Raw genomic sequence first — 24,819 nt, 5'->3', positions numbered from 1 at the left:
GAGGTGGTTGAGTGCTGAGAAGAAATGGCAGGCAAACAACTCCACCCCCCTCCACTCCCGTCCTGTTGTGAAATCTATTCACTCCCATCGGCGAGGTTCATCCAAAGCCTGCTCCACCGCTCCGACACGGAACCGCAACAACAGCTTTCGGACTGTAAGTATACTCTAACTAATACGTTAAGCGTTGGCTGTGACAGTAAAGCGAACTTGTTTTGGATCTGTCCGATGTTGCAAGATGTGGACGTGGGCTTTTTGGATACGCGCAACTGAGCACGAACCTACAAACCTAAGTCAGTGGAAAGTGAATTGCTGATCTGAGTAAGAGAGTCTGATCATATCTCCGTACAGTGACGAGTTCAGAAGTTCAACAAAACAGTTTTAACTAAAGATCAGATTAACGTTTGTGCTCATTTTCCACTTGTTTCTTTAATGTTTTTTTTTCTTTAAGAGATGTAAACGCGTGAATCCATATGTTTACGACCCAGTTCCATCTCAGTTTGTTTCTTTGTTCTCTTGCCTTTTTTCCCGTAATGTATAGATAATTAAACAGTGTTTTCTCTTTGTTTAAGGCTGGCAGATACCTGAAGTTAGCCTGTGGCATTTCAGCTGGAAAGAGCCTCCTCTGTCTTCCATCAGCAGGAAGAGAAGACAGACTGAACAAACCTCGTCATGAACTGGGCATTCCTCCAGGGCCTCCTCAGCGGAGTGAACAAGTACTCCACAGCCTTCGGCAGAGTGTGGCTCTCTATTGTCTTCCTTTTCAGGGTCATGGTGTTTGTGGTGGCAGCAGAGAAGGTGTGGGGTGATGAGCAAAAAGACTTCAAATGCAACACGGCTCAGCCCGGGTGCCACAACGTCTGCTACGACCACTTCTTCCCCGTCTCCCATGTCCGGCTGTGGGCACTGCAGCTCATCTTCGTCACATGTCCCTCACTCTTGGTGGTGATGCATGTGGCCTACAGGGAGGACAGGGAACGGAAACACCGGCTCAAGTATGGCGAAAACTGCCACCGACTCTATCAGAACACAGGCAAGAAGCGCGGAGGCCTGTGGTGGACCTACGTGCTCACTTTAGTCTTCAAAATAGCAGTGGACGCCACCTTCGTTTACCTCCTCTACCACATCTACGAGGGCTACGACTTCCCGTTGCTCATCAAGTGTGAGCAGAAGCCCTGTCCCAACAAGGTGGACTGCTTCATTGCTCGGCCCACTGAGAAAAGAATCTTCACCCTTTTCATGGTTGTCACCAGCCTGGCCTGCATCCTGCTCTCAATTTTTGAAATTCTCTACCTGGTCGGCAAACGCTGCCGTGAATGTTTCTCCGCAGTCCATCGCTCTCACCGAGTCATGACCAACACAATGTCCAGTGGCAGCAACTTGATGGGGTCAAACGCTATAAAGATGGCAGGTAAAGACACCCCGGAGACACCTGCGCCTTCGTACAGTGTCGCTATTTCTTGAGAGACTGAGATTAAAGGCAAAGCCTTTATGAGAAAGCAAAAACATGGGAAAAGAAAGATGCTTCTCCTTCCTCCACAGGCACTTCCTTAACAGAACTACAATGATCAATGAACTACAAATCACTTCCTGACTGCTCCCACAGTCAAAGGAGTTCTGGACTACAAGACGTATGTGTCATTGTTGAGGAATGTGCTCACTGTTGTGGGTTTGGATCAGACTGTTTGCAGAGATTTTTTTCAGATTAAACTCTATAAATCTTGCAAAGAAAAAAAAAAAGCAAGTTCGTTTGATGCTGTGTCAGATTCAGCCTTGAGTTCAGTTACATGAGTCACTCCATGGTTTGGAGAGTACGCTTTCACAAACACGTGGTTTTCTGTGCAAGTTTTTCCCTCTGCTCAGGCCCAACCTCAGAATGTTCAGTTCAGATTGTACTGTGTCTTTTTCCTTCACTCACATCTCCTTGTATCTTGATGTAAATGCTGTACTTGATATAATTTATCAAAAGGTTTGAAAGATTGTGCTATTGTGTATGTTACTGTTCGTATTTGTCGCCATGTTTCTGCATTCAGGCAGTAGAGAGCAAGGAAGTTGTGTTTTTGAAACACATTTGTTTATACTGTTGGGATTTGTATATTTCACAGCACCGAGGTGCAGCATGGCTGCATAGTTGTTAATATTATTTTTCAATAAAAATCCTCATTTTCATGTTGTTGTGATGATGTGTTTTTTAAAATAAGATTAACAAAGAGAGGGCCATACAAAGTTGTGCATTCAGCAATACATTCAGAACAATTACTGTAACTTCACTAAACAGCCACACAGTAGCATAGGTTAGCATAGGAAAAGTACTGAAGAACAATGCAGACCAACCACCTCTCTGTAGAAAGGGATCTGTTTATCCTACAGTTCAGTTTGACAAAGATCTCCGACTTCCTTTCTGATGCCACTTTTTCCATGTGTTTCATAAAGCCCTCCCTCCCCATTGGCCACACAGATTGCTCTGTTGCTATGAGCGACACCCTCCTTGTTTGGGTTGATTGGTACTTTGAGAGGATCAGAGGAGGAGTCTCCCACTCCTCTGATTCATCCGTGCTGACGTGTGGAACCACCCAGCACAGGAATTTCTTGGTCCGTGCAGCCTCTGAATGGATGATTTCAGTATTTACACTGCAACAGGCCTCAGCAGAGACTAAAAAGACATATTTTCATACTTATAATCTTTCCCTGTCTGGATATTTCCAGTTTTACCTGCTGGGGTTTTGAGATATCTACTTCTGAGACTTCTGCTGGCACCTCAGCATAGTGAAGCTGAATGCATTTTGTTAGCACTGCCCAAAATAAAGACTGACATTTAACTACTCAAACAGCAAAGTGTCTTTCCACAAACAATGATAGGATCATCGACAGGCACAACAGTTAATGGTTTCCACTGGAACCATTAATATCTATTTCAGTAGACAGTAACTCCAATGAGAGCTGTTAACAAGCCTGTGGACTATCACAGTAACTATGGCACTGTTTCGGGAATGAAATGTATTTGTTCACCTACGGTGTATTGGGGTGGCAGCAGAAATGCCACAGCCTTTTCATTTCACAACCATTTTAATGAATTAAAATAATTAGTATAATGTATTGGTTCTGAAAATATAAATAAGGCCCTGTATGTGCAGTTCTCTTTGTCCAGCCTGACTGTGTGGCTCTGTTAATGAGACCCCTCCCTTCTCATCCGGGGTATTATTTCTCCTCATTCCAGCTTTCTCTGCTCTGACACATTTCCTTCCTTTCACGGTGCCAGATCTGAAAAGTAAAGTGTTTACCCTGTTGTGCTGCTCTGTCTTGTTGAGACTTGCTGCTGGCAGAGGTTGAGTCACAGGGTGCATTCCTCCAGGTGTGTCCCGACAGACTGCCTGGACCAGTTGTTCATCTGCAACCAACCCCCCCCCCCAACGCATGCCTTGTCTACTGGATTGCTCTTAACATTACAAGCACAGATGTTGTTCACTTTCCTGAAAAGCATCACTGCAACTGATACTTCTAACAATTTTCTCAGAGTTGTGTCTCATAGCTGCAGGACTTTGAGATGAAGTGTTTCATTTAGAGGCAGCAGCACCACAACAAACTTTTGGAGTTAGACCCATTCAGCCTTTTGTTATATAAAAAAATAGGTGTTTATTATTTAGACACAGATGAAAATATGCATAATGTTTTAGCCTGGTTCCAGACAACAGAATTGCTGACCACTTCACCATTCACAAGGTGAAAACAATCAGCAATTCAGCTTGATTATCAAGTTAGTTTTCAGTCTATGCATCTGCCATCTGCTGTTATATCACATGCTTACAAATTACAGGTTTAATGTAAGAAGTTCTGAGAAATGTTTCGCTGCACTCAACTGTCTTCCAAGAAATTTTGGGCTTGGTTGGCAGCTATTGCTGCTGTGGGCATGAAACGTGCCCACTGAGATGTCATTGTAATCAACAGTACAAAAAGATATGACCTGACTCAACTTGACTTGAGACTCATGATTTATGGACAAGTCTTTTCCCTTTAATATTATATAAACACAGGATTAAGTTGTTCTGAATGCAGTCTCCGGTTTGCAAGAACGGGCAAACTCTACCACAGTAACGGCATTTTAAACAAGCTGATATCTGATATTCCTCACAGCATCTAGGGGCTTAATTACATTTACAAACACTGCTGATAATGGGCCATTTTCCCTACAAAACAGAAACACAGTGCTGCAGTTTGTCTTCAGAAATGTTAACTGCAAACTGAAAGAAAAATAAGTTTAGCTGCAAACGTGAGTGGATAGTAAAGTTGAGACAAAACTTGGAGCTTATGATCTGACAGAGAGGGTGCTTTTGAGGGCACTGGTAGTTCATGAATTGTGACAGTGTTATCTGAGTAGTGCTTTTTTTTTTTTTTTTTTTTTTTACAAAGAATAACAGGAAATACAATACGCCTTTTTGGCACTCCTATGGGTGTTGCACGAAAACGTTGGAAAAAATTGACAGTGCAGGAAATCGAGGAAGGAAGAACAGGGAAGCATATATTTTTCGAGTTACATGATGACAAATTTTCACTGTGACCTCGTCTCCACCTGCCACCTCACATTTTTCAACAGCCTACCCCCCTCAGAACATTTCTGAAAGAATGTTGCCCAGCACTCCTCATACTTTGGAAACTTGCAACAAAAAGAGGCTGAGGACGTGGACAGCAACATAAAAAACGCATTCAGTTTAGGGTGTGTCTCCCTCTTACGTTTTACCTACTCTGTGGTGTAGTCAGAAACAAGTTGAGACAATAAGACAGTTCTGTTCCTGGAAACAAGGTACACAAAAAAGGGTGGAGCCGAGCCAGTGGCCCCCCAGTTTTTTCTTTTTTTTTCATTTGCACAATCACATATTTTTTAGATGTTTGGCCAGATTAATCACTCCGGAGAAAATTGGTACAGAGTTCTATAGTTGTCTGTAATACATGAGTGGAGATGACAACCAACCATCTATTTGAATTTTCCCATTCATTATGAAATAAAACTGTTGTCCTTCAGGGTCTGGCAGAGCCTCACAGGGACCCTTGGTGGTCCCCATGTATCCCACTATGGGCCTGAACCATATGTGGTCTCAAATCACCAAAGCTGTTACTGGTTCCCTGTTTCCAGACGTGACTGCTGTGATGTGCAGAGACTCATCTCCAAATCCTATTCGGAGTACCTGGAGATGGTTTCTGCGAACTGTGATATGTGACGGGCCAAAAAATATTTGAATTGCCACCTAACACTGGCGCGTGAGAAGAAGAGAGAGAGGTAGAGAAGGGGAGGGAGGGAAGAAGAGGAAAGAAGGGGGAACATCTGGGGCAGCTCCAGTCTTTCTTCTTTAACCCCACCTACAGGCGCATTTCTCAACTCTGCGCTCCTCTACCTGTGGAGGGGAACTAAATCTGTGCGTTAAAGGACTAAAACGACATCAAAACAACAAAAAAATCACTGGAAATATATTTAGTCACTTGTTCCTGTAACTGATTATGGACTAGTATTTCTTTTGGTAAGTGAACGAGTTTCTTTGATGAACTTTTCATGTGCCCGAGATGAGTTAAGCTTCGTGGATTTCTAAGTTCGCGTTTCAGACATTTGAAAACAAAGTGTTATTAAATCTGTTGGTTCCTTGGCTTTTACACAGCACTTTACGATTCGGCAGTTTTTCCACTGGTCGCGGTCCGTATGTCTGTAGAGAGCCAAACTTGCCACAAAAGCAAATAACGCATACGGTGTGTGCGTAAAAGAAGTTCTTTTTTTTGTCGGGAGATTCTTTCAGCTGAAATGCCAAGTCTACTTGGAATTCAACAAAATACTGATAATGTTTATTTAAGTTTTATCAAATAATGATTTGCACAAAAGATATTAAGTGTACATACAGGCTTTTCTAAATATATATATAAACTCTGTGTGTGTTGATAACCAGTTTGTTTCCTTTATGAGCAGTTTGGCTCGAGGCCTGCTCCTTACTGTGTGTTAGTGTCTGGAGTTGTTGATTGAAGGTGGGGCTGATAAATGAGATCTTTGGGACTTTTTTTTTCTTTTTTTTTTTACATCAGATAAGCTTTGAAAGGTAAATTACTGATTTCAGAAGTCATAATAAAAACGTTATTTGTCATTAAAGCCACCTGGAGTAAGTGAGACACAGCTGACACTGATGTTCACAGAGTGAAAGCAGAAAATTCAACAATGAAAACATGTTCACCAGTTCTTCATTCTGCCTCATCCAGATTTGAAGATACTACTATCATCCAGAGGAGAATTCCAGAGAAAAGCTATTTGACTGCCAGCCAAGGACATGGACTGGAAGACCTTCCAAGCCCTCCTCAGTGGGGTGAACAAATACTCAACGGCGTTTGGGCGAGTATGGCTGTCTGTGGTATTTGTGTTCAGGGTGATGGTATACGTGGTGGCGGCGGAGCGAGTGTGGGGCGACGACCAGAAGGACTTTGACTGTAATACCAAGCAGCCTGGCTGCCCCAACGTCTGCTACGACCACTTCTTCCCTATCTCCCACATCCGCCTGTGGGCCCTGCAGCTCATCTTCGTCACATGCCCTTCCTTCATGGTGGTGATGCATGTGGCGTACCGTGACGACCGTGAGCGCAAGTACAGGGCCAAGCACGGTGAGGACGCCAAGCTGTACAACAACACGGGCAAGAAACACGGCGGCTTGTGGTGGACCTACTTGATCAGCCTCTTCGTAAAGACGGGTGTCGAGATTTCCTTCCTCTACATCCTCCACCGAGTGTATGACAGCTTCTACCTGCCAAGGCTGGTCAAGTGTGAGGTGTCACCTTGCCCCAATCAGGTGGACTGCTACATTGGCCACCCCACAGAGAAGAAGGTCTTCACCTACTTCATGGTTGGAGCTTCGGCCCTCTGCATCATCCTAAACATCTGCGAGATCATTTATCTAATCTCCAAACGCATTGCACGAATTGCAAACAAGATCAAGAGGCGCAATCGCAACATGGCCGTGTATCACGATGACTACAGCGACGACCCCTTTAACAACTCCAACCTGCCAATGTCCAGGCAGGACCTGAAAGAAAGGCCTCCATCCTTCAAGGCTTACAAGCCTTCATACAGGCCTTCCGCACTCAAACTTGAAGAGAAGATAAGGGCCTCTGCTCCTAACCTGTCCACTACTTGATCAAAGCCAAAATCAGGCCAAACATCAAGAGTTCAGTAGTGCTTAGACGAGAAACCAATGACAAACCTCAGAAACAGACTCAGAGCTATGAGCCAACCTACAGTGTATGTCAGACCCTGGAAGTTGAGTCATCAGTACTGGATTCATCCTGTGGGACTCCTGTGTCCACATCGAAGACTCTTTTGGAGCACTTGAACTTTGGTTTCCAAGTCAACATTCATAATATTTACAAGTCAACTAGAGCCAAATTGATTTGTTAATGATATGTGAGGTTCCTTTTTAAATACAATAAAGGTCTGTGTGCCTTGTCAACTTCACAGCTTCACCCGTTAGAACATTCCAGTAAAGTTTCACTGTCTTTCTTGCGATTGGAGTTATGACAGCAAGGAAAGGAGCCACTCCGCTGCACATAAGGAGTCAGGACACACCTGGCAGAGGTATTCACCCTCCCTGCCAGGGTGTACAGTGGTGTATCAGGGTGTTCTGTGGTCACAGAGTGTTACATGTGCATTTCAGTGATCTCTGTTATTTAATCTCAAATCATGGCTCCATGTCACCGTTTTGGTGTCTGATGATCTCAAGTTTTTAAGTGTGGTAAATGATTGTGTGTGTGGATGCTCTCAAAGTCATAAAGTTATGGCTGAGTAATACTTGAATGTGTGGAAACTGGGCCAAAATGACTTTTTTAAAAATGGCGTTTATTCTCTTGGATAAGATTCATGACAGCGACAAAATGCATATATCGTCGGTGTATTTCTCTATGTAAAACCTCTGCAGGCATAAGCTTGCTCTCAGATTCATGCTGCACAGCTACATGTTTTACATAGACTGCTTTGACATGCTTGTACACAGCCTCGCCTCAACCAAGACCACTGTTGATTTAAATAAGGCGAAAGGAATGCTGCTGTTTAATTCTGTGTTGGTAGAGCTGGGCCACAGCGGAGGAGGTGGGAGGAAGCTCGGACAAACAAATCGTTCATCGAACTGTTGCGTGATTTTGTGAGTCACTAATCGTCTTGTTGCACTTGTTGTTAATAATGTTTTTATAAAAAATGTAAATAAATTAAATTAAAATGTATTCATCATGTTTTTCAGTTATAACAGTAAAGGCTGCTTATTGATACTTGGATTTCACAGCTAGATTTCTAAAAATAAAACTAAACACTGTCTAAAGATAGTTTAACACATTTTAATGCCATGATATTATCTGATCATTCTTAGTTAAGGGGGTGAATTTTTCCATTGCTGCTGACTCATTACTAAATTTCCTGCTCCAACCATTCCCAGGCCTGCGTGCCAGTGTTATCCTTAAATCATTCGAATTTTCTGTGAATCATCATGACAAGTTATTTTCCTGTTTTGAGTAGGATGAATGTTTCTACGTGTTTCAGGGCCCTGCAATAAGAATCTCAGTCTGCCTGTCAGACTTGACAGTCAGGTTTCTCTGAGGTGTGACAAAGAAAACAGCTTTTGTTTATTCTGAATCCTTTCCACAAGCTATGAAATCACTATGGAGCTTGTGAAAGATTAGCTCTCATTTTTGTACCTTATATGGTTAATGATGGCTTTAAGTCAATTTTTTTGATGATGCAACATCTGTAAAACTGATGTTGACCCTATGAAGGGCAGATGTTACATTACGCAAGGTTCAAGTAAGAAACAGCGTGCACTGTCAGTCATAAATGATTTCAGATTCAGATCCTATAATTTCATTATAATATTGTAAATTTTAGATCAATGATACATTTCATGTATGAAATTATTTTTATTTTTAAAACTCACAATCGAGTTGGATATGTACAGGCATTTTAAAATAAATACTTAAACATATTAAAGTAAAATTAGGAGTCCTACATATGTAAAAAAAGAAAAAAAAAAGAGGAAATCAGTGGAATACAGAGCACATCCACAATTTTTCACAAACCAGCACAATGCCCAAATTCATGATGATTTCCAGAGATGAAATCAAAGTCTTTTCAGACGTCAAGTTTATCCATACCTGGGAAGACATTTTTACCGGTTGATTTATTATTACTGTATAAACAAAGTCTGTGCTTCACTTTGGCTTACCCACTGCACAGAAAGTGATGTAAGCAAACTGACTTTACATAAGGCACTGTTCCAGCTTTGCTATCATGTAGTGAACATCTAATCATATATTTTATTTTCAAACAGAGAGTTGGGTCAGTACCATACAAATATTAAAATAATATTCTCATACTGGCAGATGACAAACCAAAACAAACTTAAAATGGTGAGAGGTGCACATACAGAAGATGATCTTGTCCAGGTTGCATGGTTGCGCTGCAGCGTACGGTTCGTGAAAAAGCCCAAGGTTTGGCTTTTGCTTACAGTTTGCAGGTGGCCTGCGCCACTTTGGAGCTGGTCTTTCTGTTGAGGCTTCGACAGATGAAAGCTCCGGCGGTCATCAGCTTGGAAAGGTCCACTCCCTGAGGTGAGGACAGAAAGTCAAAGGCTCAGACTTATGCATTTCAGGAGGTAGCTCACATTGTGCAGACTAATTATAACTGCTAACTAAATTATGATGGAGTTCAGTCTCTTTGTTTGTCCACTAATGAAAGCAAAAGGTTTAGAAATAGATTTTTCTGAGAAAATAATTCACAACCCATGAGGATGATAGGTTTCAGTTAACTGAATAGACAAAAAACCCCAATAACTCAGTTTTTCCCCTAATTTTTTTACCTAAACACAAAATCTGTAATCTCTTCTACAAAGGAACTAAAAGACAGGGGAAGTCACAGACAAACACATAGTGTAGCTTCCTACTGTTTGAATCCCAAGTCCATGCAACATATAGACAACATCTTCTGTAGCAACATTCCCAGAAGCCCCCTGGGCATAAGGACAGCCGCCCAGTCCAGCTACTGATGAGTCTACCACACTGATTCCCATCTGTGAAACAAAGAGAACATGAGCTGGTTCAAAGTTAACGCGAATAACTTATCAGCTTCCTGTAAATTACAATATCTGATTTATTCAAAAAAGGAATCGGGGATTGAAACAATCGGAACCACAGCTGACCTGTAAGGCTACAAGGATGTTAGCCAGGGCCTGGCCATAGGTATCATGGCAGTGCACTGCCAAGGCACTGACTGGAACCTCTCTGCTCACCGCCTCTAACATCTGAGTCATGCTACCTGGAGTCCCCACTCCGATGGTGTCACCCAGGGAGATCTCATAGCAGCCCATTGAGTACAGACGCTTCGCTACCTGCAACGCAGAGACGAAGCTTGAGCGGTTATGTAGTTTTGTCAAAGGATGACATACAGATTTTTGCCAGTTTACATGATCTAAACATGCACCAAGTGAGAACTCACATGTGCAACTTTTTCAGGTGCCACCTTGCCTTCATACGGGCATCCGAGAACACACGACACATATCTGTGACGACAAGAAGTGCAGATCAGACTCGTGCAAGAGTCAAACTAAAGTGATTTAAAGGTCTGTTGACACTTAAGCACAAGCCAGTATTCCTACCCTCTAACTGGCACACCAGCCTCTTTAGCTGCTTTCATAACCTCGTCAAAGCGCTGTAAACTCTCATCCACGGAGCAGTTTATGTTCTTCTTGCTGAAAAGCTCGGACGCAGCGCCAAATATGGCTACCTCTGCAGCTCCTGCCTTTACCTGCAGTAAGAGAGAGCATGGAAAAGTTGTGAAACTTCTAGATTTATTACCTACAATATAAGGAGCCAGATATAAAGTGGTAAGTGTAGTGTTTGATATAAAGCTTGGCACTTACAGCAGCCTGGAAACCCTTGAGGTTGGGGGTAAGGACTGGATAAGACACTCCAGGTTTTCTACAGATCCCCTTCATCACCTCCACTTGGTCTGCCATCTGTCATTAGGTAGAAAAAAACGCCCCGAAACCAATTACTTCCAAGGAAAACCATCTTTCTTTCTTATACACAGTACAGTTTCTGTACTGTTCTCAGTAGGGTGTGGGCAGCTCTTAGCATATGAATTGCTCTGAGAGAACAGACTCACCTGTGGAACCCATTTTGGGGACACAAAGCTGGTGGCCTCAATGACCGACAGCCCGGACTCTGACAACAAGTCAATCAGATGAATTTTTGTTTCCGCTGGCACGATAGTCTGAGAGCGGGAACAGTTAAACAAGAAGAAGAAGAAGAACACTTTTAAAAACACTGGCACATGAGCATGACTGAGATTGCTGGTTACACAACACATGACCTGTGCACCTGCTCTACCTCAGTACAACAGTGATGGTTATAACAGTTTTGACTTGTGTTAACAACAGATTGAGACATTTCTTGCCATGTGATACAGATGCTGTGTAATTGAAATAACCAGCTATTTGTTACTTAAAGTTACCTTCTCATTCTGAAGACCATCTCTGGGTCCCACCTCCACGATTTTCACCCTCTCTGGGAGAGCTTGACCTGCACTTAAGCCAGCCTACACACAGACACACACACAAGCAGACATACACACAAACACTTTTAAAACACAGGTAAAGTAGCTTTAGCCATTAGAAACAGCCTGATGTGTAGCCGGCTAACAACCGCAGAGGACGCTGACAGCTGCCTGACCAGCACTGCTGTCCAGGCGGCTGGACAAACGTCCACACTACAGCCTGAAGGACGATAACACGCACAAGAAGACTCACGGCTCTGACCTTTGCCGCGGAGCTGAACGCCAGGTACTGCTGACCCATAGCTGAACTTAAAGTGCTTCTGTTGACGAACCTCATAATGGCCGCCATGACGGTCCACCCCACGCTCTGACGTCACTTCTTCCTCGGGAGCAGAGGGAAGCGGCGGAGAGCTCGCAGCTGATGAAAGCACCGCAAGGGCTCCACCTACAGGCCGGAAATATGAAGTGAAAATTACTTTTGGCTGTGCTGAATTTAAAATTGAAATTTAAATAAAACCCCCACAAATACACCTAAAGCCCCTGAAATTTTTGATTCAACGTATTTCTTTATAACATTATGTAATTTATGATTAATTAAGCGTCAAGTTGACGTCAAAAATAACCTTGATCATGCGTTTAAAAATGAGCAATAACTCCACAACAGACCTTTTTCACTCCATACCTTATGACTTATCCTAGTAAGAAAAGCACAGATGTTAGCAGTAACATTAATGAGGGTTCCTTTCTCGTCAAGTTTCCAAAGTAAGCTGTGAAGGTGTGAAACTAAACCAAAGTGAACAGTAGGACCCTAAAGCCAAACTGAGTTATTTACATGTGTGATTTTGACACACCAAAAAGTCATCAGTGGAAAAAGCCTATTGTCATCAGATCTAGACTGAAACATTATACTCAGCACTAGCAAAGGATTTGTAAGTATGCCAAGCCCCTTGGCACTTACCTAAATCCAGTCTGGTGCACAAAGAAGTGTGGCATCACCTTTTTCCAACTGAGGCCCGCCCACTTCAAATCAGTGAGAAGGAAGGAGGAAAACCTACAGGGAAATGACCTACAGCAACATTTCTTTTGTGTAAGATGAGGATGAATGAGCCATATGCAAAACGTATAAAAATATCTTTAATGTGTCAAAAAGTAAAAAAAAAAAAAAGAATAACACAAAAAACAAATAAATTATAATTGCTTTATATCATAGAGCATATCATAATTAAATATAATTATAAAAAGCACTGCAACCATGAGACATGAAAAAAAAACCTCTGCTCTCGACCTTCCCTACAGAGTAGGGATATAAAAAAGTCATCTTTCTGTTCTCGTCACCTTGTCATTTTGTTTTGCTTAAACATCAGCTTCTATCAAAGCAGAGCCCCAGAAAGTACAAAGGTGTTCTTCCATGCATATGAAAAAAAAAATCTCTTTGAAACAGTTATCATATAACTATAAGTGAAGCTGAAGAAACACTGAATATGCATGCTTTGGATACAGCATATCTTTATGAAGCGTAACAAAAAGCATTCCATTTAGTCACAGAGATGAACAGTCTCATTGAAAGTAAAGATTAACCAGTTGCATTTAACTAATAGATAACTAATACATCATAAATGTGTGTATTTACATTAGTGGATCGCTTATTTTATGCATAAATTCTCTTGCATGGATTTAACACACACACACACACTCACAGAGTCAATATGCATGTATGCCTTTGCACATTCGCACACACACTCACACACACATGCACACACTTTGGTCCGATTTCACTGAAGCTCCTCATCACTGTCGTCCACTTGTTGGATGATGAGGTCGGCCCCCGAGTCTTCAGCCAGGTCGTCGTCATCGGTTACCAACCAGCTTCTTTTGGTGTCCCCCTCCTCCTCCCCATCCACACCCAGTAAGAGGGCCGGCTCCTCGTTGGCCCCCTCTAGACTGTCCATGGGGATGTTGTCACAGCCCACTTCCTGGATGCACGCGGTGCACATGCGGTAGCGTCGTGTGCCCTCACACACCACGTGACCTGTCTCCTCTGTCACCTGACATTTACATTTTCTGCACACCAGCTTTCTGGCTTGATGGATCTGTGGAGAAGCAAATTGTATTAAAAATCAGACGAAAACACATGAAATATTAATGTTAAGATGTTTAGTCCTGATCTGTTATATTGCTGCTTGTGTTCCTGTAGCCGTGTGCAGAACACAGCCCACAGAACTTGGTTTAGATTTCACTTCCTGGTTGTAATTGTGCCTACTGTTTCAAAATGGCTGCGGAGGTGCTCCAGACGAGTAAAGCGTTTATTGCAGGCCTGACAGGGGTAAGGCCTCTCCCCTGTGTGACAACGCAAGTGACGTTTCAGGTCGGCCTTCCTCTTCACCGTGTGGGTACAAAAGGGACATTTGAAGCGCATAATGGGGTTGGAGTCTGCAAAGAGGAAGAGAAACTGTTTGCACATTTTGCTTTTTTGTTTATTCCCCAGATATCACTTTCTATAGGCCTGGCATATTTTGAGGGTTACACTCATGCCACTCTGCTTATGGTGAGGTATGTTATTCTTTTTCTCAATTCTCTATTATATTGCCTAATGCACAACTCACCTTTATTAAAGTGTCCAATAACACCTACAATCTGTGGTAGGGTTGCGTACAGTTCCTCTGCTTTCTCAGCCTTTTGAGTCCTCGCCTCCTGGATGTCCAAGTCTTCATGCTGGTTGGAACGGGTGCTGTTAGGTGCTCTCCTCTTGGTTCCTCCTTTACCTCGCCGGCGCTCTGATCCAGGCAAGGTGTACAGAGGGTCCTGAGGGTCCTGCAGGTCATCTGCCTCTGCACTGAGCTCATTAGCGGGGCTGCTTGGGTTAGTCTTCATGGCTGAGGCTGAAGATTCCTGGTCTGGGTCCTTGCCCATAAAGCCAGACTGGGATCTGGAGTTGTCCCTGGTCCAGAGTGCAGGTGGTGGACTGACAGAGCAGGGGCCTTGCTGGGGCTGCTCTGACGTCTCTTCTCCTGCTCCACTGGTGAAGCTGCAGGTCTCGGACAAGCTGAGGCAGCGGTCACTGTCTTCATCTTTCACGCTGATGTCAAGGGAGGATTTGATGAAGTTTTTGCAATAGCTGATGACATTGTTCATCTGTAAGTAGCTGGCTGCAGACATCACCTCAATCACATTGTGACTGGAGAGGTCCAGCTGGCCAGAATAGATGAAATCCAGGATGACGGTGAAGGTCTCGGGGCTGAAGACGTCGAAGGTGGCGTTGACAGAGTCGGACAGCCCTTCGGGCCCCTGGGACAGCAGCATGCGGAAGTAGCCGCTGCTGGCGAACAAGACGTTGCGGTGGGCCCTGAAGAGCTGGCCCTCCACCAGCACACTGCAGTCACAGAAGAGCTCTTGGCGGCGTTGCTGGTTGAGCTGCTTCAGCAGGTTGCTCTGGTGAGCCACTGTGATGTCGGCGGTGTTGAACCACCTCTGAGGCTGCCTGCAGGAGACAACATGACAGCACTCTCACTGGCTCTGTATGCAGCACAGACTGAGTTGTTCTGCAAGAAAATGACACATCATGGACTCATGGACACTCATGACTGAAAATAAGAGACTTCCATCTTGATTCGGAATTTACTTAAATCTAAATGTATATGCCTGTATGCATGCATTATGTATACTTTGCATTCTACATATTAATGAGAGAAACGCTGGCTCCTGGGGTGTATTGGGTGTACCTTGGTAAATGATTATGCCACAGACCCCAAATATTAACTGCAGGCCAGATTAAAAACACAGCAGTAACACCCCATTGGTTTAGTAACCATCCCCTGTCTTTTGTCCCTGCACTGGACCAGCACCAGCTCCGCAGATGGCCCGCCCCCCCACAGGACTTCCTGCACTGTGACTGGCTGAACGAGCCTTCAATCAAAAATCTTCTTCTAATGGGCTACACCCGACTCCAGTCAGAGAGCATCGGGTGGCAAAACCCAGTAATCATTACCTGAGACAGGCTAAGGCGCGCATGAGATCTCTGACGTTACAAACACATCAGACTGGTGGGAAGTGAGAATAAAACCCTGTAGCCGGACACTACATCCAAAAAAAAAAAAAAAATAATAATAATAATAATAATAAAAATTCTGCCGCAACCTCATTTGTAGAATAGTTCTTCTTCTTCCTCTTCTTCTATAGTAACCTATTTAGCCATCCTCGTGTAGACTCTGAATTACACGCATTCATTTTTAATTATGCGATGTTTTGCTGACAGGCTCCGCAGCGCCCGATAACCCACGGTGCAACGCCCGGCCGCAAGACTCGGTAGTGCTCCTCATGTCACACGAAACCAAGTCTAATATCTTCACGGAGCAATTCTCCGTTAATTCACACATCAGTCGACCTACAAAACGACACGAGAGTGCTGCAGTCCTGCGAGAGAAAAGCGGGCAGCGGCGCACCAGAGCAGCCCAGTCTGTCCTGGAGCGACGCCCACTTCAGGCTCCAGCCAGCACACAATAGAAAAATACACAAACCTCCAGCAACTGAGCATGCTGCGAGCTGATAATAAATATATGCAGATGGTATGTCACACGGGGGTTAAGATGTGCTAATACGCCCGTTTTCATCCTCAGGACCACCCCCACTTCTCGCCGGAGGTCCGGAGCGCAGCGAGCAGCGGGGAGGAATATGCCTGCTGCCCAAACCCAGCGACTCTTTCCCAGGCGCGAGGTGTCGGCAGGACCCGCTTACGCCCCACGCCGTTATACCCCTTGACAAAATCCATCGATACTCACTGGTGACTTGATTCACCCGGCGCCCGATAGAGTCTACTCGCCCCCAAGTCTGCCACCATATCCATTTTTAATTTCTTTTGCCTATATTTTTTTCCTCTGTCCTCTTTTTTTTTCTCGTCCAGGGTCCACAGTCAGGCACTTCCTGCTCAGCCCTAAAGACCGAAACCCGGTTAGAGCGAATGGAGCACTGTGCTGACGTGGGTGTTTATTAACTGGGTGCCCGAGGGTTCAAGGAGCCATTTAAAGCCCCAGTACCCCCGTTTAAATGTACTGTATGAACCATAATATTACCACAACACTGAACACCGAATTCTCCAGCATTTATGAATTTAGAATTATTTATCCAACATTTCTGCAGGGATTAATGTCTATTCTACTCACCTTATTATACTGGTAGATTTCTTTAATATACTATGGCATCACTATGACATCCCTAAAATAATCCACAGTGTCCATGTGTTGCTCACTAGTCTACTTCGTAATATTTAAAGGTGAGAGCACCTTAGACAAGGATATTCTTATGGTTTTTGTCAAAAGCTTTGTCTTATTAAAGGGTTGTGATTTTAATTTTACACTGCTTTGCCCAGTTTTGTAATGGCGTGGAATTGTAGGTTTCTGTGTCTTCAGTAAGAAAATTAATTTATTCTTTCATCGCTATGGCTCACAAATCAATACATATATAGAGAAAATATCCATTGTTAAATCAGACATAACACAGAGAAAAGAGGAAGAAATTTTACACATTATTTGAAAAATAAGGTAACTGTTAATGTAGACAACACGTAAAGCTCGTCCTGAGGTCTCATCATGTGTTTATGCGATATGCAGAAATGAGGAAGCTGAAGGTTCGCTTTGGCCCGGTGATTAAGAAGAGGACTTAGCAACAGTTAACAACAGGCTGGAGCTGTATCAAGAGGCTGTGCCGTTGGAAAATCCAGTGGGGTTCATGGACTGCCAGCGCCACAGATCCTCACCTGTACGGAAATAGGTACAAAACAACAACAACAACAACAATTTAAAAAAAAACATCAAGACATTATGGGGATATATTTCAACAAGAAAAATCTTAAAATAAATATATTTTAGGTTCAGATGAAATTAAACAGTAAATTTACACATTCTTTCCAGGTCAAACTCAGCCTTCCAACCCAGCTCCTTCTCAGCCAGACCAGGGTCAGCATAGCAGGATGCTATATCTCCTCCCCTACGAGGGGCGATTTTGTATGAGATCTATAGAGAAGACATATTGTACAAGGGTTAAAAAAAAAACAGAATGGTCCGCCTACATAAAAGGAAACCTAAATGGATCAGAGGCCATCTTCATAGTCACCGTCAACTTGACCACCCTTGAACTCAGAGGGTGAACATGATGTAGTGAGGTCGCTACACCAAGTCTCTTCAATCACTCTCAGAGGATACAATACCTTGATCCTGAAATTGACTTGGGAGAAAAATCACTCACCTCTCTCCCTGATGCCTTCTCCATGGCTTTTACCATCTGGAGCACAGAGTAGCCCCTTCCTGTTCCAAGGTTGTAAACCTGCAGACATATGCACAATGATGTAAAAATGCCAGAGCAACAGTAAATACCTCAAGTATGTGCACATGGGCAGAAAATGTCTTTTAAAATGCTTTTTTTTTTGTTTTTTCTTAAATGTACCTTGCACCCACAGTTGTCCTTCAGCTTCTTCAGAGCTGCTATGTGTCCCTTTGCCAGATCTACAACGTGAATATAATCTCTCACACCTAGCCAGAGAGAAGAGAAATCCGTATTGACATGACTCTGAACCTTAATGAACAAGTGCTATGACTGTTTACATGTTATTAACATAATATTTCAAACCAGAATTAAATCCACGCACTGCAGACAAAAGGCCTCTTTCATTACCTGTCCCGTCCGGTGTGTCATAATCATTCCCAAATACACTGAGGCACTTTCTTCTGCCAATGGCCACCTATGAGGACAATAAAGAAAGTAATGCAAATGATGTTGAATCATCTGATAGATCCAACTATGGCACAGGATGGAATATGAGTTCCCAAACATCCCACTGAGTCAGCCATGTTCACCTACCTGGGCAACATATGGCAGCAGATTGTTGGGGATACCCTGAGGGTCCTCTCCTATCAGGCCAGAGGAATGAGCACCAATTGGATTGAAATAACGCAGCAGCACGGCATTCCAGTCCTGCTCACACAGCAGCAACAATGAGACACTTTGTATTTATGTGTGTGTGTGTGTGTGTGTGTATATCTGTGAATACCTTTATACTTCCTAACCCATACCTTCTCTGCCTTACAGTGGTCCTTGATCATCTCCTCGATGAAGAACTTGGTCTTGCCGTAGGGGTTGGTGCAGCCACCTACGGGATGCTGCTCGTCAATGGGTAGGTGCTGGGGGTCTCCGTACACCGTGGCTGAGCTGCTGAAGACCACATTGCGCACCCTGTGAGCCTGCATCACCTGGGATACATGCAGATGCACACAAACACGGCACACATGTACAGTCAACGGCCGGTGAGTATAGCAGTCTACAGCACACACAAGTACAACTTAGGAGTAAGCGTAAAGGCTGGGGTTGGCAGACAGAGCGAGCTCCACACATTCAAGGTTATGAAGGGTACAGTGTTAGAATTAAGCCAAGTGGATATCAAAAGAACACACACCCATGCACTTGGCACACAAAGATGATGATTAGAGCAAATACTGATCGGAGTGAAGACAGACTGAAGTCCAGATTTAATGCAGAACAGATGGAGACAGAACAGGAGACAAAAGTCCAAGTCCAAACTGACCTCTAGCAGGTTCATGGAGGCACTGAGGTTGACTCTGTAGTAGCGTAATGGCTGCTCCACTGACTCCCCGACGGCCTTCAGTCCAGCAAAGTGCATCACAGCACTGAAAGAATGCTGAAACACAGATAAGAAAGTACGTGTGAAAAATATGGGCAGGCTGGAAGGACTGTCTATGACTAATCTACAAATAAAAAACATGTAGGCATGGCACCAATTTTAAAAGCTATTTGGTAATGTACGGTGGCCAGGGACATTCTTTGGAAACCGCAGTGCGCACAAGCTAAGCTTTGTAACAACAACTGTTACTGTCCCATCAATTACTGATGTATTTTTCTGAATACCCTGATTCACTAAAGACAAAATCCACCAGCATTTATTCACCAACATCTATTTCAGAGATGATTTCTGAGAAAAAAAAACGTATCACAGAGATTAGTTTGCAATTAACAGTTATTTATATTATCCATTTATCTGTCAAAGAAAAGCACTGAATCCTGACATTTGAGGACAGCAAGTGTTTGACATTTTCTCTTGAAAAATAACAAAAACAGTTGATTGATCGTCAAAATAGTGGCAGGCAATAGATGCTAGATTATTTTTGTGAGTCAGCCAAGCAATAAATTGGGTTTTAGCTCTAATAAGATGAATAAATTAGCCATATTAACATTCTGACCTTTTTGAAGAGTTTTTCCAGGCCAGGTCGGTCCAGAAGGTCTAGCTCATGAAACTCAATGCTGGTGTCCAGAAACTTCTCTATCCTTAGTATGCTCTCTGGCACATCCCCTTCTCCTCCATCCACAAAAGGAAGAAGCACACACATACGCAAGCACAGTAATATCAGATATGAGTATCACTGCACTAAACAAACAAAAAGACAAAAGAAGTTTGTCGTTAGTCCAGTAGTGGAGCTTACCTCTTACAGCGTTACTGAAGTCATCTACTACAACTGGCTGGAAGCCTGCTTCAATAAGCTCCACCACACAGTGACTCCCGATGTAGCCCGCTCCACCTGTGACCAGCACCTTCTCTGCCATTGCCTGGACCTGTCAAACACAACATCCATTACTTAAACTCAGTCCTCCATTTAAAACAGGTGTGGTCACTCCATCCCTGTTGCCAGGCTGTCATTGCTGCTTTGACCAGAAGCAGAATGACTTGAGGCCACACCTCAAGACCTGCTCTGCAAAAACAGGATATCCTTTTGACTGAGCACCTGGTTTGTGAGGCCCAGCTGACGCATGTGGGACCTGCCCATATTGTCACACGTCAGCATGTCCAACCCTTAACCTGCCTAACCTCGTAAAACAATTACAGTGCCAGCTTGTAACCGCTGCTTTTCATTGTTGTCATATATTCTTATCTTTTGAGAGAACACGCCTCGTTTCATTCTCTTTCTAGACTCTAAATAAGCTGAAACTTAGGAGAGGAAAGCAAGTTTTTTTTTATTGTATTCCATTCAAAATTATTGCCATGAACACAGAACAGGCTAAGAATGAATGATGCTTGGGAACAGAGTTTCCTTTGGCAGACATGGACATATAGCTACATGTCACCGAGGTTACATCTCGGTGACATGTAACACTTTTCTAATGTGTTCATTACACTGCTTTCATATGTGTTTGGGCTTTCAAGAACAGACAATACAATGAAAACTAAATGATTCATATTTGTGTGTTACTCCAGCCTGTCTTAAAACCCCATATAAGATACTTTTTTTTTTAAATATATTATTGTCATAGTGTACCCACTGCATCTTTGTCAACTCCACTAAAAACCAAACAACTTAAGCCTGAAGCCTTAATCAGAGAGTAAAGGTACGAGCTTTTTTGACAAGCTGTCAACACTACATCGTAGACTACAATAAAGGATATCTTAATAACATACTCACTAAATTTCCCGGTTAGAGAGGAAATGCTCGGTTCCGGTAAAGTCTCTTGGAAAAACTGGTGAGGAGAATGTGGGGAAGTGTGTGTGTGGAGAGAACAAGAATCTGTCAGCTCATTAAGTTAAGTTTCTCCTCTCTTTTGGGTTGATCTTTACTTCCTGTAAAACGTGGAACGGAGTCAAGTGGATGATTGACGCACAGCTTCCTGAACGTATTCTTTCAAAATAAGACGGTAACCCGTTCATGAATTGTACCACAACCTCAAATTCGCTTTAATTTTAAGTATAACTTAAATTAAATCGTCAGTTGCTCCTAAGGCGTTTATCTGAGTATCCAGCTGAACGCCTTAATTTGGTATAATAATTTTTTTTAGTTTTTAATTTGAAGAATACAACGGATTGACACTATGCATTACCGAAAGCTTCACGGTCCTCTAACGTCCCTGCCGTGCTACGTGAGCGGCTCACATGCTGTGACGCCAGGCAGCGCTTTGGTGAAGCCACGCCTTTGGCCATTCACACAGGGAGCTGATTGTGCTGAGCATCCACCTCTGTGTACAATCTGACACACACCGGATGGCAAAGGAAAAGTGCCACGTTACTTAAAAAAGACATGGAAGGCAGATCAGTCCACCGGCACTAACTGACCTACATATTCTCTTCCACAGCATGTGTGTGTGTGTAAGCAAATACCATGAAGTGATACTTGGATAGGAATAATGATCTTTTTTATTATTATTAATCATTTCATAAGGGGCAGGTAAAAGAACTGTGCCACTGCAACCCTAGTGGCAGTGTGGCAAATAATGATTTGAATGATGTCACATGGATACTAGGCCATGCGGAACTTTGCGGATGCACACGTATGCACATGCAAATCTCAAATTAGTATTATTACTTAATTGGTAAATGGTGTCCAAGTGACGTATGAGTATTTCGTGACTGAGCAACTATACCTGGTCACTTTGTGTGATGGAAAACACACACCGTGAACACTCATTGACACAGCTAGCCCATTACCCTAACAATAACCATCTGAACTGAATGCCTTACCCTGACCAGAACTAAAACCAAGTCTTAACCCTCAAACAATTTAAAAACAATTTAAAAACAATTTAAAGTTGTTGGACCAAACAAAAAGGACCTCACTTCATAAAGTTTATGGTCCTCACAAAGACAGAAGTACAAGTACACACACAGATCCTAATACAATCACTCATTTCTGTTTTATTCCCATTTCTGGGAAATAATAACCTCATATTTAGTTAAGTTCATTAAGTCTTTCCTCATTTAAACTTGATTGCTTCTTTTTGCACACTCTACCTTTTCCATTTGTAAACAAACTCTTATGCTCAACCTCCACAACATTAACAGAAATGATCATAAAATGTTTCCAAACCTGCAGGAATTTCACACTACTCCTCTAGACAGAGAGCCTATAAAATAAAGCTGCATTTTCTACTAACGTCAGATCTTTGTATACTTTATGAGTCATATTAAACATGTATTAAGATCAGTATGTCCATATAAGCAGTTTCTGTTTTTTGTTAGAATTGTATGAAGTGCAGCTTGAGCAGGATTCTTTTATATCCTGTGCCATTTCTGAAGCCTGTTTGCCAGTCCTGCCCTCTGCAGAGGCACTGGCACATGAAGAAAGGAAGCAGAATTGGGAGGAAAGAAAGATGAGACGAGTTGGATACCTGAGAGATGAAATTTGCTCGCTCCCTTCCCTCCAAATGCCGTCTCTTTGTTAGAAAGGACTTGGAGCTGATGAAGAAATCTCAAGGAGGAAAACAACACGGGAAAATAATTCAGCAGGGGGACATGGTAATAATAAAAAAAAAACAATCCAACCATTCAGAAGAGGACAGAAGAGAGGGGACAGAAGGAAACATTTAAAACTCAGAGGAGGAAAACATGTGACCATTTGATAGAGACCAGCAGAAAACCAGGACTGCCATCTCTCTTATAAATGTGGTTCAGTTTGTAACCATTTTCAGATCATTTTGGGTCAACCGTGCCTTCAAGTTCTTTCTGCAGAATTTGCTTTGGACTTTGTGTGCTGACCCGTCAGCAGCATGGCACAGCTTTGCTTGTGTGTCTGTTTATGTGTGGTTGTATGGGTCCACACATCCCTCGGGCTGCCACCCCAGCACCGTGGTTGGCTGCGGCTGTGGGAGGAGGGTGAGGGTTGCAGGGAGTGCAACCAGTACCTCTGTCCCCCGGTGCCTGACAATTGCCCTGCAGGCAGGGTGCAGGACATCTGTGGGTGCTGTGAGCAGTGCGGCAATGTAGAAGGGCAGCAGTGTGACCCGGATGGGGCTCAGAAGTTCTATGGCCGCTGTGGGGAGGGCCTGGTTTGCCAGAGGAAAATACGAAAAAGGGAACATTGGGCTGAACCAGAGCCTACATGTGTGTGCCAGGATAAGGGATCTGTGTGTGGTTCAGATGGATGGACTTACCCAAATATTTGCCAGTTGAGAGAGGCTGCCAGCCGCCAAAACACAACCCTGAAGCTCACGGGGAGAGGACCCTGCTACTCTGGTTATTACACTTCTTTCTTACATGTGTTGTCAGTCCAGGAAACTAAAACAGTTTTAAGACTGCATGTGTTTAGTTTTCTTGGTACGATCCTTGTATTGAACCTTGGGGTTCTCCTTTCCCTTTGCTGTAGCTCCCCGTATCCTTCAAGGCCCCAGAAACCTGTCCAACTACACAGGGAATGACATTGTGTTTGCCTGCGAGGTTTCAGCCTACCCTCTTCCAAACCTGAACTGGAAGAAGATGGGGAGCGACAACTTCCTTCCAGGGGATGATCCTCACATTTCTGTCCAGGTTTGAAAATAACTTAAATCGCTATACAGCACTGATCTTTCTAAATACGCATGTATACATTACTTACTACTTATGAGACCCCCTGACAAAGAAAAACAAAATTCAGATTAACGGCAATTAATCATATATTTAATCACTTCCCAAATAAGTGTTTCTTCTTTAGTAGAAGTGTATTAACAAATGAGATGAAGCAGTGGTAACTAAATAAATTTGAATAGATTTATATCATCTGTCAAGATTTAATCCTGTCATTTTTCAGGCTCGAGGAGGCCCACAGCGCTACACTGTCTCCACCTGGCTTCAAATACAGGGCCTCCTCATCTCTGATGCAGGGGTCTACTCCTGCATCTCCCGCAATACTTTGGGAGAAAAGTCTGCTTCAGCGCAGCTCACAGTGCTGAGACAAGGTGAGTCACTCAGCGTCGGTGACTGTAGACTGTTAGCTGTAGCCATCAGGGAATTTGATCTTTGAGCTAAAGCAGTTGAATGAGTGGCAAACTCATTATTTTGAAAAACAGTTTATTCACTTACTCAAAAATTTTCTTACCTACTCTCCAGTGGTGAAGGTGATGAAGAGCCATGAAGAAGAGGCAGAAGAACACTTTGATCATTTGGAGGAAGGCAGTGGTGATGGACAGCTGGCATCTGGAGATTACCTGGCATTAACATAAGTCAGTTTATAAGAGCAGACCACAAGGAGTCCTCAGAAAAAAACAGTCTTTGTTCAACCAAAAAAAGTTGGTTGAACAAATATCAAATTAAAGAGCATGGTGTTTGTCAGTCGCAGCTAAGATAAATAACTAATTAAACATCACATCTGTTTATATTTGCTGTTTAACTGTATCATGGCACACAAATAAATCACTCCTGTTATTTGCTGTGTAGCATTTTTTAACTTGTAATGACCCAAATCCTTTAAAATGTACACATACATCTGCCCATTTAACTGGGCACAAAAATCACAAAAATGTAAACAAAA

The 24,819-nt window shown here is 43.1% G+C and overlaps 6 protein-coding genes across 12 annotated transcripts; 3 read left to right on the top strand and 3 right to left on the bottom strand.

Moving 5' to 3' along the window:
- LOC121197654 (gap junction beta-4 protein-like) lies at window positions 1-2,166 on the top strand. Of its 3 annotated transcripts, none has more exons than XM_041061345.1 (2): window positions 1-154; window positions 570-2,166. In XM_041061345.1, exon 2 carries the CDS (start codon window positions 670-672, stop codon window positions 1,459-1,461), a length of 792 nt encoding a protein of 263 aa, XP_040917279.1. In that variant the 5' UTR covers window positions 1-154; window positions 570-669; the 3' UTR covers window positions 1,462-2,166. The 3 variants fall into 3 exon arrangements, with proteins under 3 accessions (XP_040917279.1, XP_040917281.1, XP_040917280.1); XM_041061347.1 differs by having other exon boundaries at window positions 154-290; XM_041061346.1 differs by lacking the exon at window positions 1-154 and adding an exon at window positions 186-318.
- A 3,146-nt stretch (window positions 2,167-5,312) lies between these two features.
- On the top strand, window positions 5,313-8,232 carry gjb3 (gap junction protein beta 3). The gene is made up of 2 exons (XM_041060590.1): window positions 5,313-5,507; window positions 6,229-8,232. Exon 2 carries the CDS (start codon window positions 6,297-6,299, stop codon window positions 7,152-7,154), a length of 858 nt encoding a protein of 285 aa, XP_040916524.1. The 5' UTR covers window positions 5,313-5,507; window positions 6,229-6,296; the 3' UTR covers window positions 7,155-8,232.
- A 681-nt stretch (window positions 8,233-8,913) lies between these two features.
- hmgcl (3-hydroxy-3-methylglutaryl-CoA lyase) lies at window positions 8,914-11,935 on the bottom strand. 2 transcript variants are annotated; one of them, XM_041060588.1, is made up of 9 exons: window positions 11,814-11,935; window positions 11,510-11,593; window positions 11,162-11,269; window positions 10,917-11,012; window positions 10,653-10,801; window positions 10,493-10,556; window positions 10,197-10,385; window positions 9,942-10,067; window positions 8,914-9,604 (listed from the first exon to the last, which is right to left on the bottom strand). In XM_041060588.1, the coding sequence occupies exons 1-9, from the start codon at window positions 11,898-11,900 to the stop codon at window positions 9,503-9,505; spliced, it is 1,005 nt and encodes a 334-aa protein (XP_040916522.1). In that variant the 5' UTR covers window positions 11,901-11,935; the 3' UTR covers window positions 8,914-9,502. The 2 variants fall into 2 exon arrangements, with proteins under 2 accessions (XP_040916522.1, XP_040916521.1); XM_041060587.1 differs by having other exon boundaries at window positions 11,805-11,922.
- Window positions 11,936-12,809: 874 nt separating this feature from the next.
- On the bottom strand, window positions 12,810-16,508 carry zbtb8a (zinc finger and BTB domain containing 8A). The gene is made up of 4 exons (XM_041061464.1): window positions 16,327-16,508; window positions 14,155-15,029; window positions 13,812-13,981; window positions 12,810-13,641 (listed from the first exon to the last, which is right to left on the bottom strand). Exons 1-4 carry the CDS (start codon window positions 16,389-16,391, stop codon window positions 13,324-13,326), a joined length of 1,428 nt encoding a protein of 475 aa, XP_040917398.1. The 5' UTR covers window positions 16,392-16,508; the 3' UTR covers window positions 12,810-13,323.
- Window positions 16,509-16,948: 440 nt separating this feature from the next.
- On the bottom strand, window positions 16,949-21,160 carry gale (UDP-galactose-4-epimerase). 4 transcript variants are annotated; one of them, XM_041061466.1, is made up of 11 exons: window positions 21,006-21,160; window positions 20,035-20,164; window positions 19,795-19,916; window positions 19,122-19,235; window positions 18,613-18,789; window positions 18,401-18,514; window positions 18,215-18,281; window positions 17,987-18,072; window positions 17,789-17,866; window positions 17,442-17,556; window positions 16,949-17,300 (listed from the first exon to the last, which is right to left on the bottom strand). In XM_041061466.1, the coding sequence occupies exons 2-11, from the start codon at window positions 20,153-20,155 to the stop codon at window positions 17,236-17,238; spliced, it is 1,059 nt and encodes a 352-aa protein (XP_040917400.1). In that variant the 5' UTR covers window positions 20,156-20,164; window positions 21,006-21,160; the 3' UTR covers window positions 16,949-17,235. The 4 variants fall into 4 exon arrangements, with proteins under 4 accessions (XP_040917400.1, XP_040917399.1, XP_040917401.1 ...); XM_041061465.1 differs by having other exon boundaries at window positions 21,010-21,160; XM_041061467.1 differs by having other exon boundaries at window positions 19,795-19,910; window positions 21,010-21,160.
- A 700-nt stretch (window positions 21,161-21,860) lies between these two features.
- LOC121197629 (kazal-type serine protease inhibitor domain-containing protein 1-like) lies at window positions 21,861-24,511 on the top strand. The gene is made up of 5 exons (XM_041061316.1): window positions 21,861-21,868; window positions 23,080-23,549; window positions 23,680-23,840; window positions 24,100-24,247; window positions 24,399-24,511. Exons 1-5 carry the CDS (start codon window positions 21,861-21,863, stop codon window positions 24,509-24,511), a joined length of 900 nt encoding a protein of 299 aa, XP_040917250.1.
- Window positions 24,512-24,819: the final 308 nt, after the last annotated feature.

Source organism: Toxotes jaculatrix, chromosome 17 (assembly GCF_017976425.1).
Source record: "Toxotes jaculatrix isolate fToxJac2 chromosome 17, fToxJac2.pri, whole genome shotgun sequence".
In the NCBI taxonomy this organism is placed as follows: Eukaryota; Metazoa; Chordata; class Actinopteri; family Toxotidae; genus Toxotes; species Toxotes jaculatrix.
The sequence above is the reverse complement of the archived record's forward strand: the minus strand, read 5'-3'. Positions and strand labels throughout refer to the sequence as shown.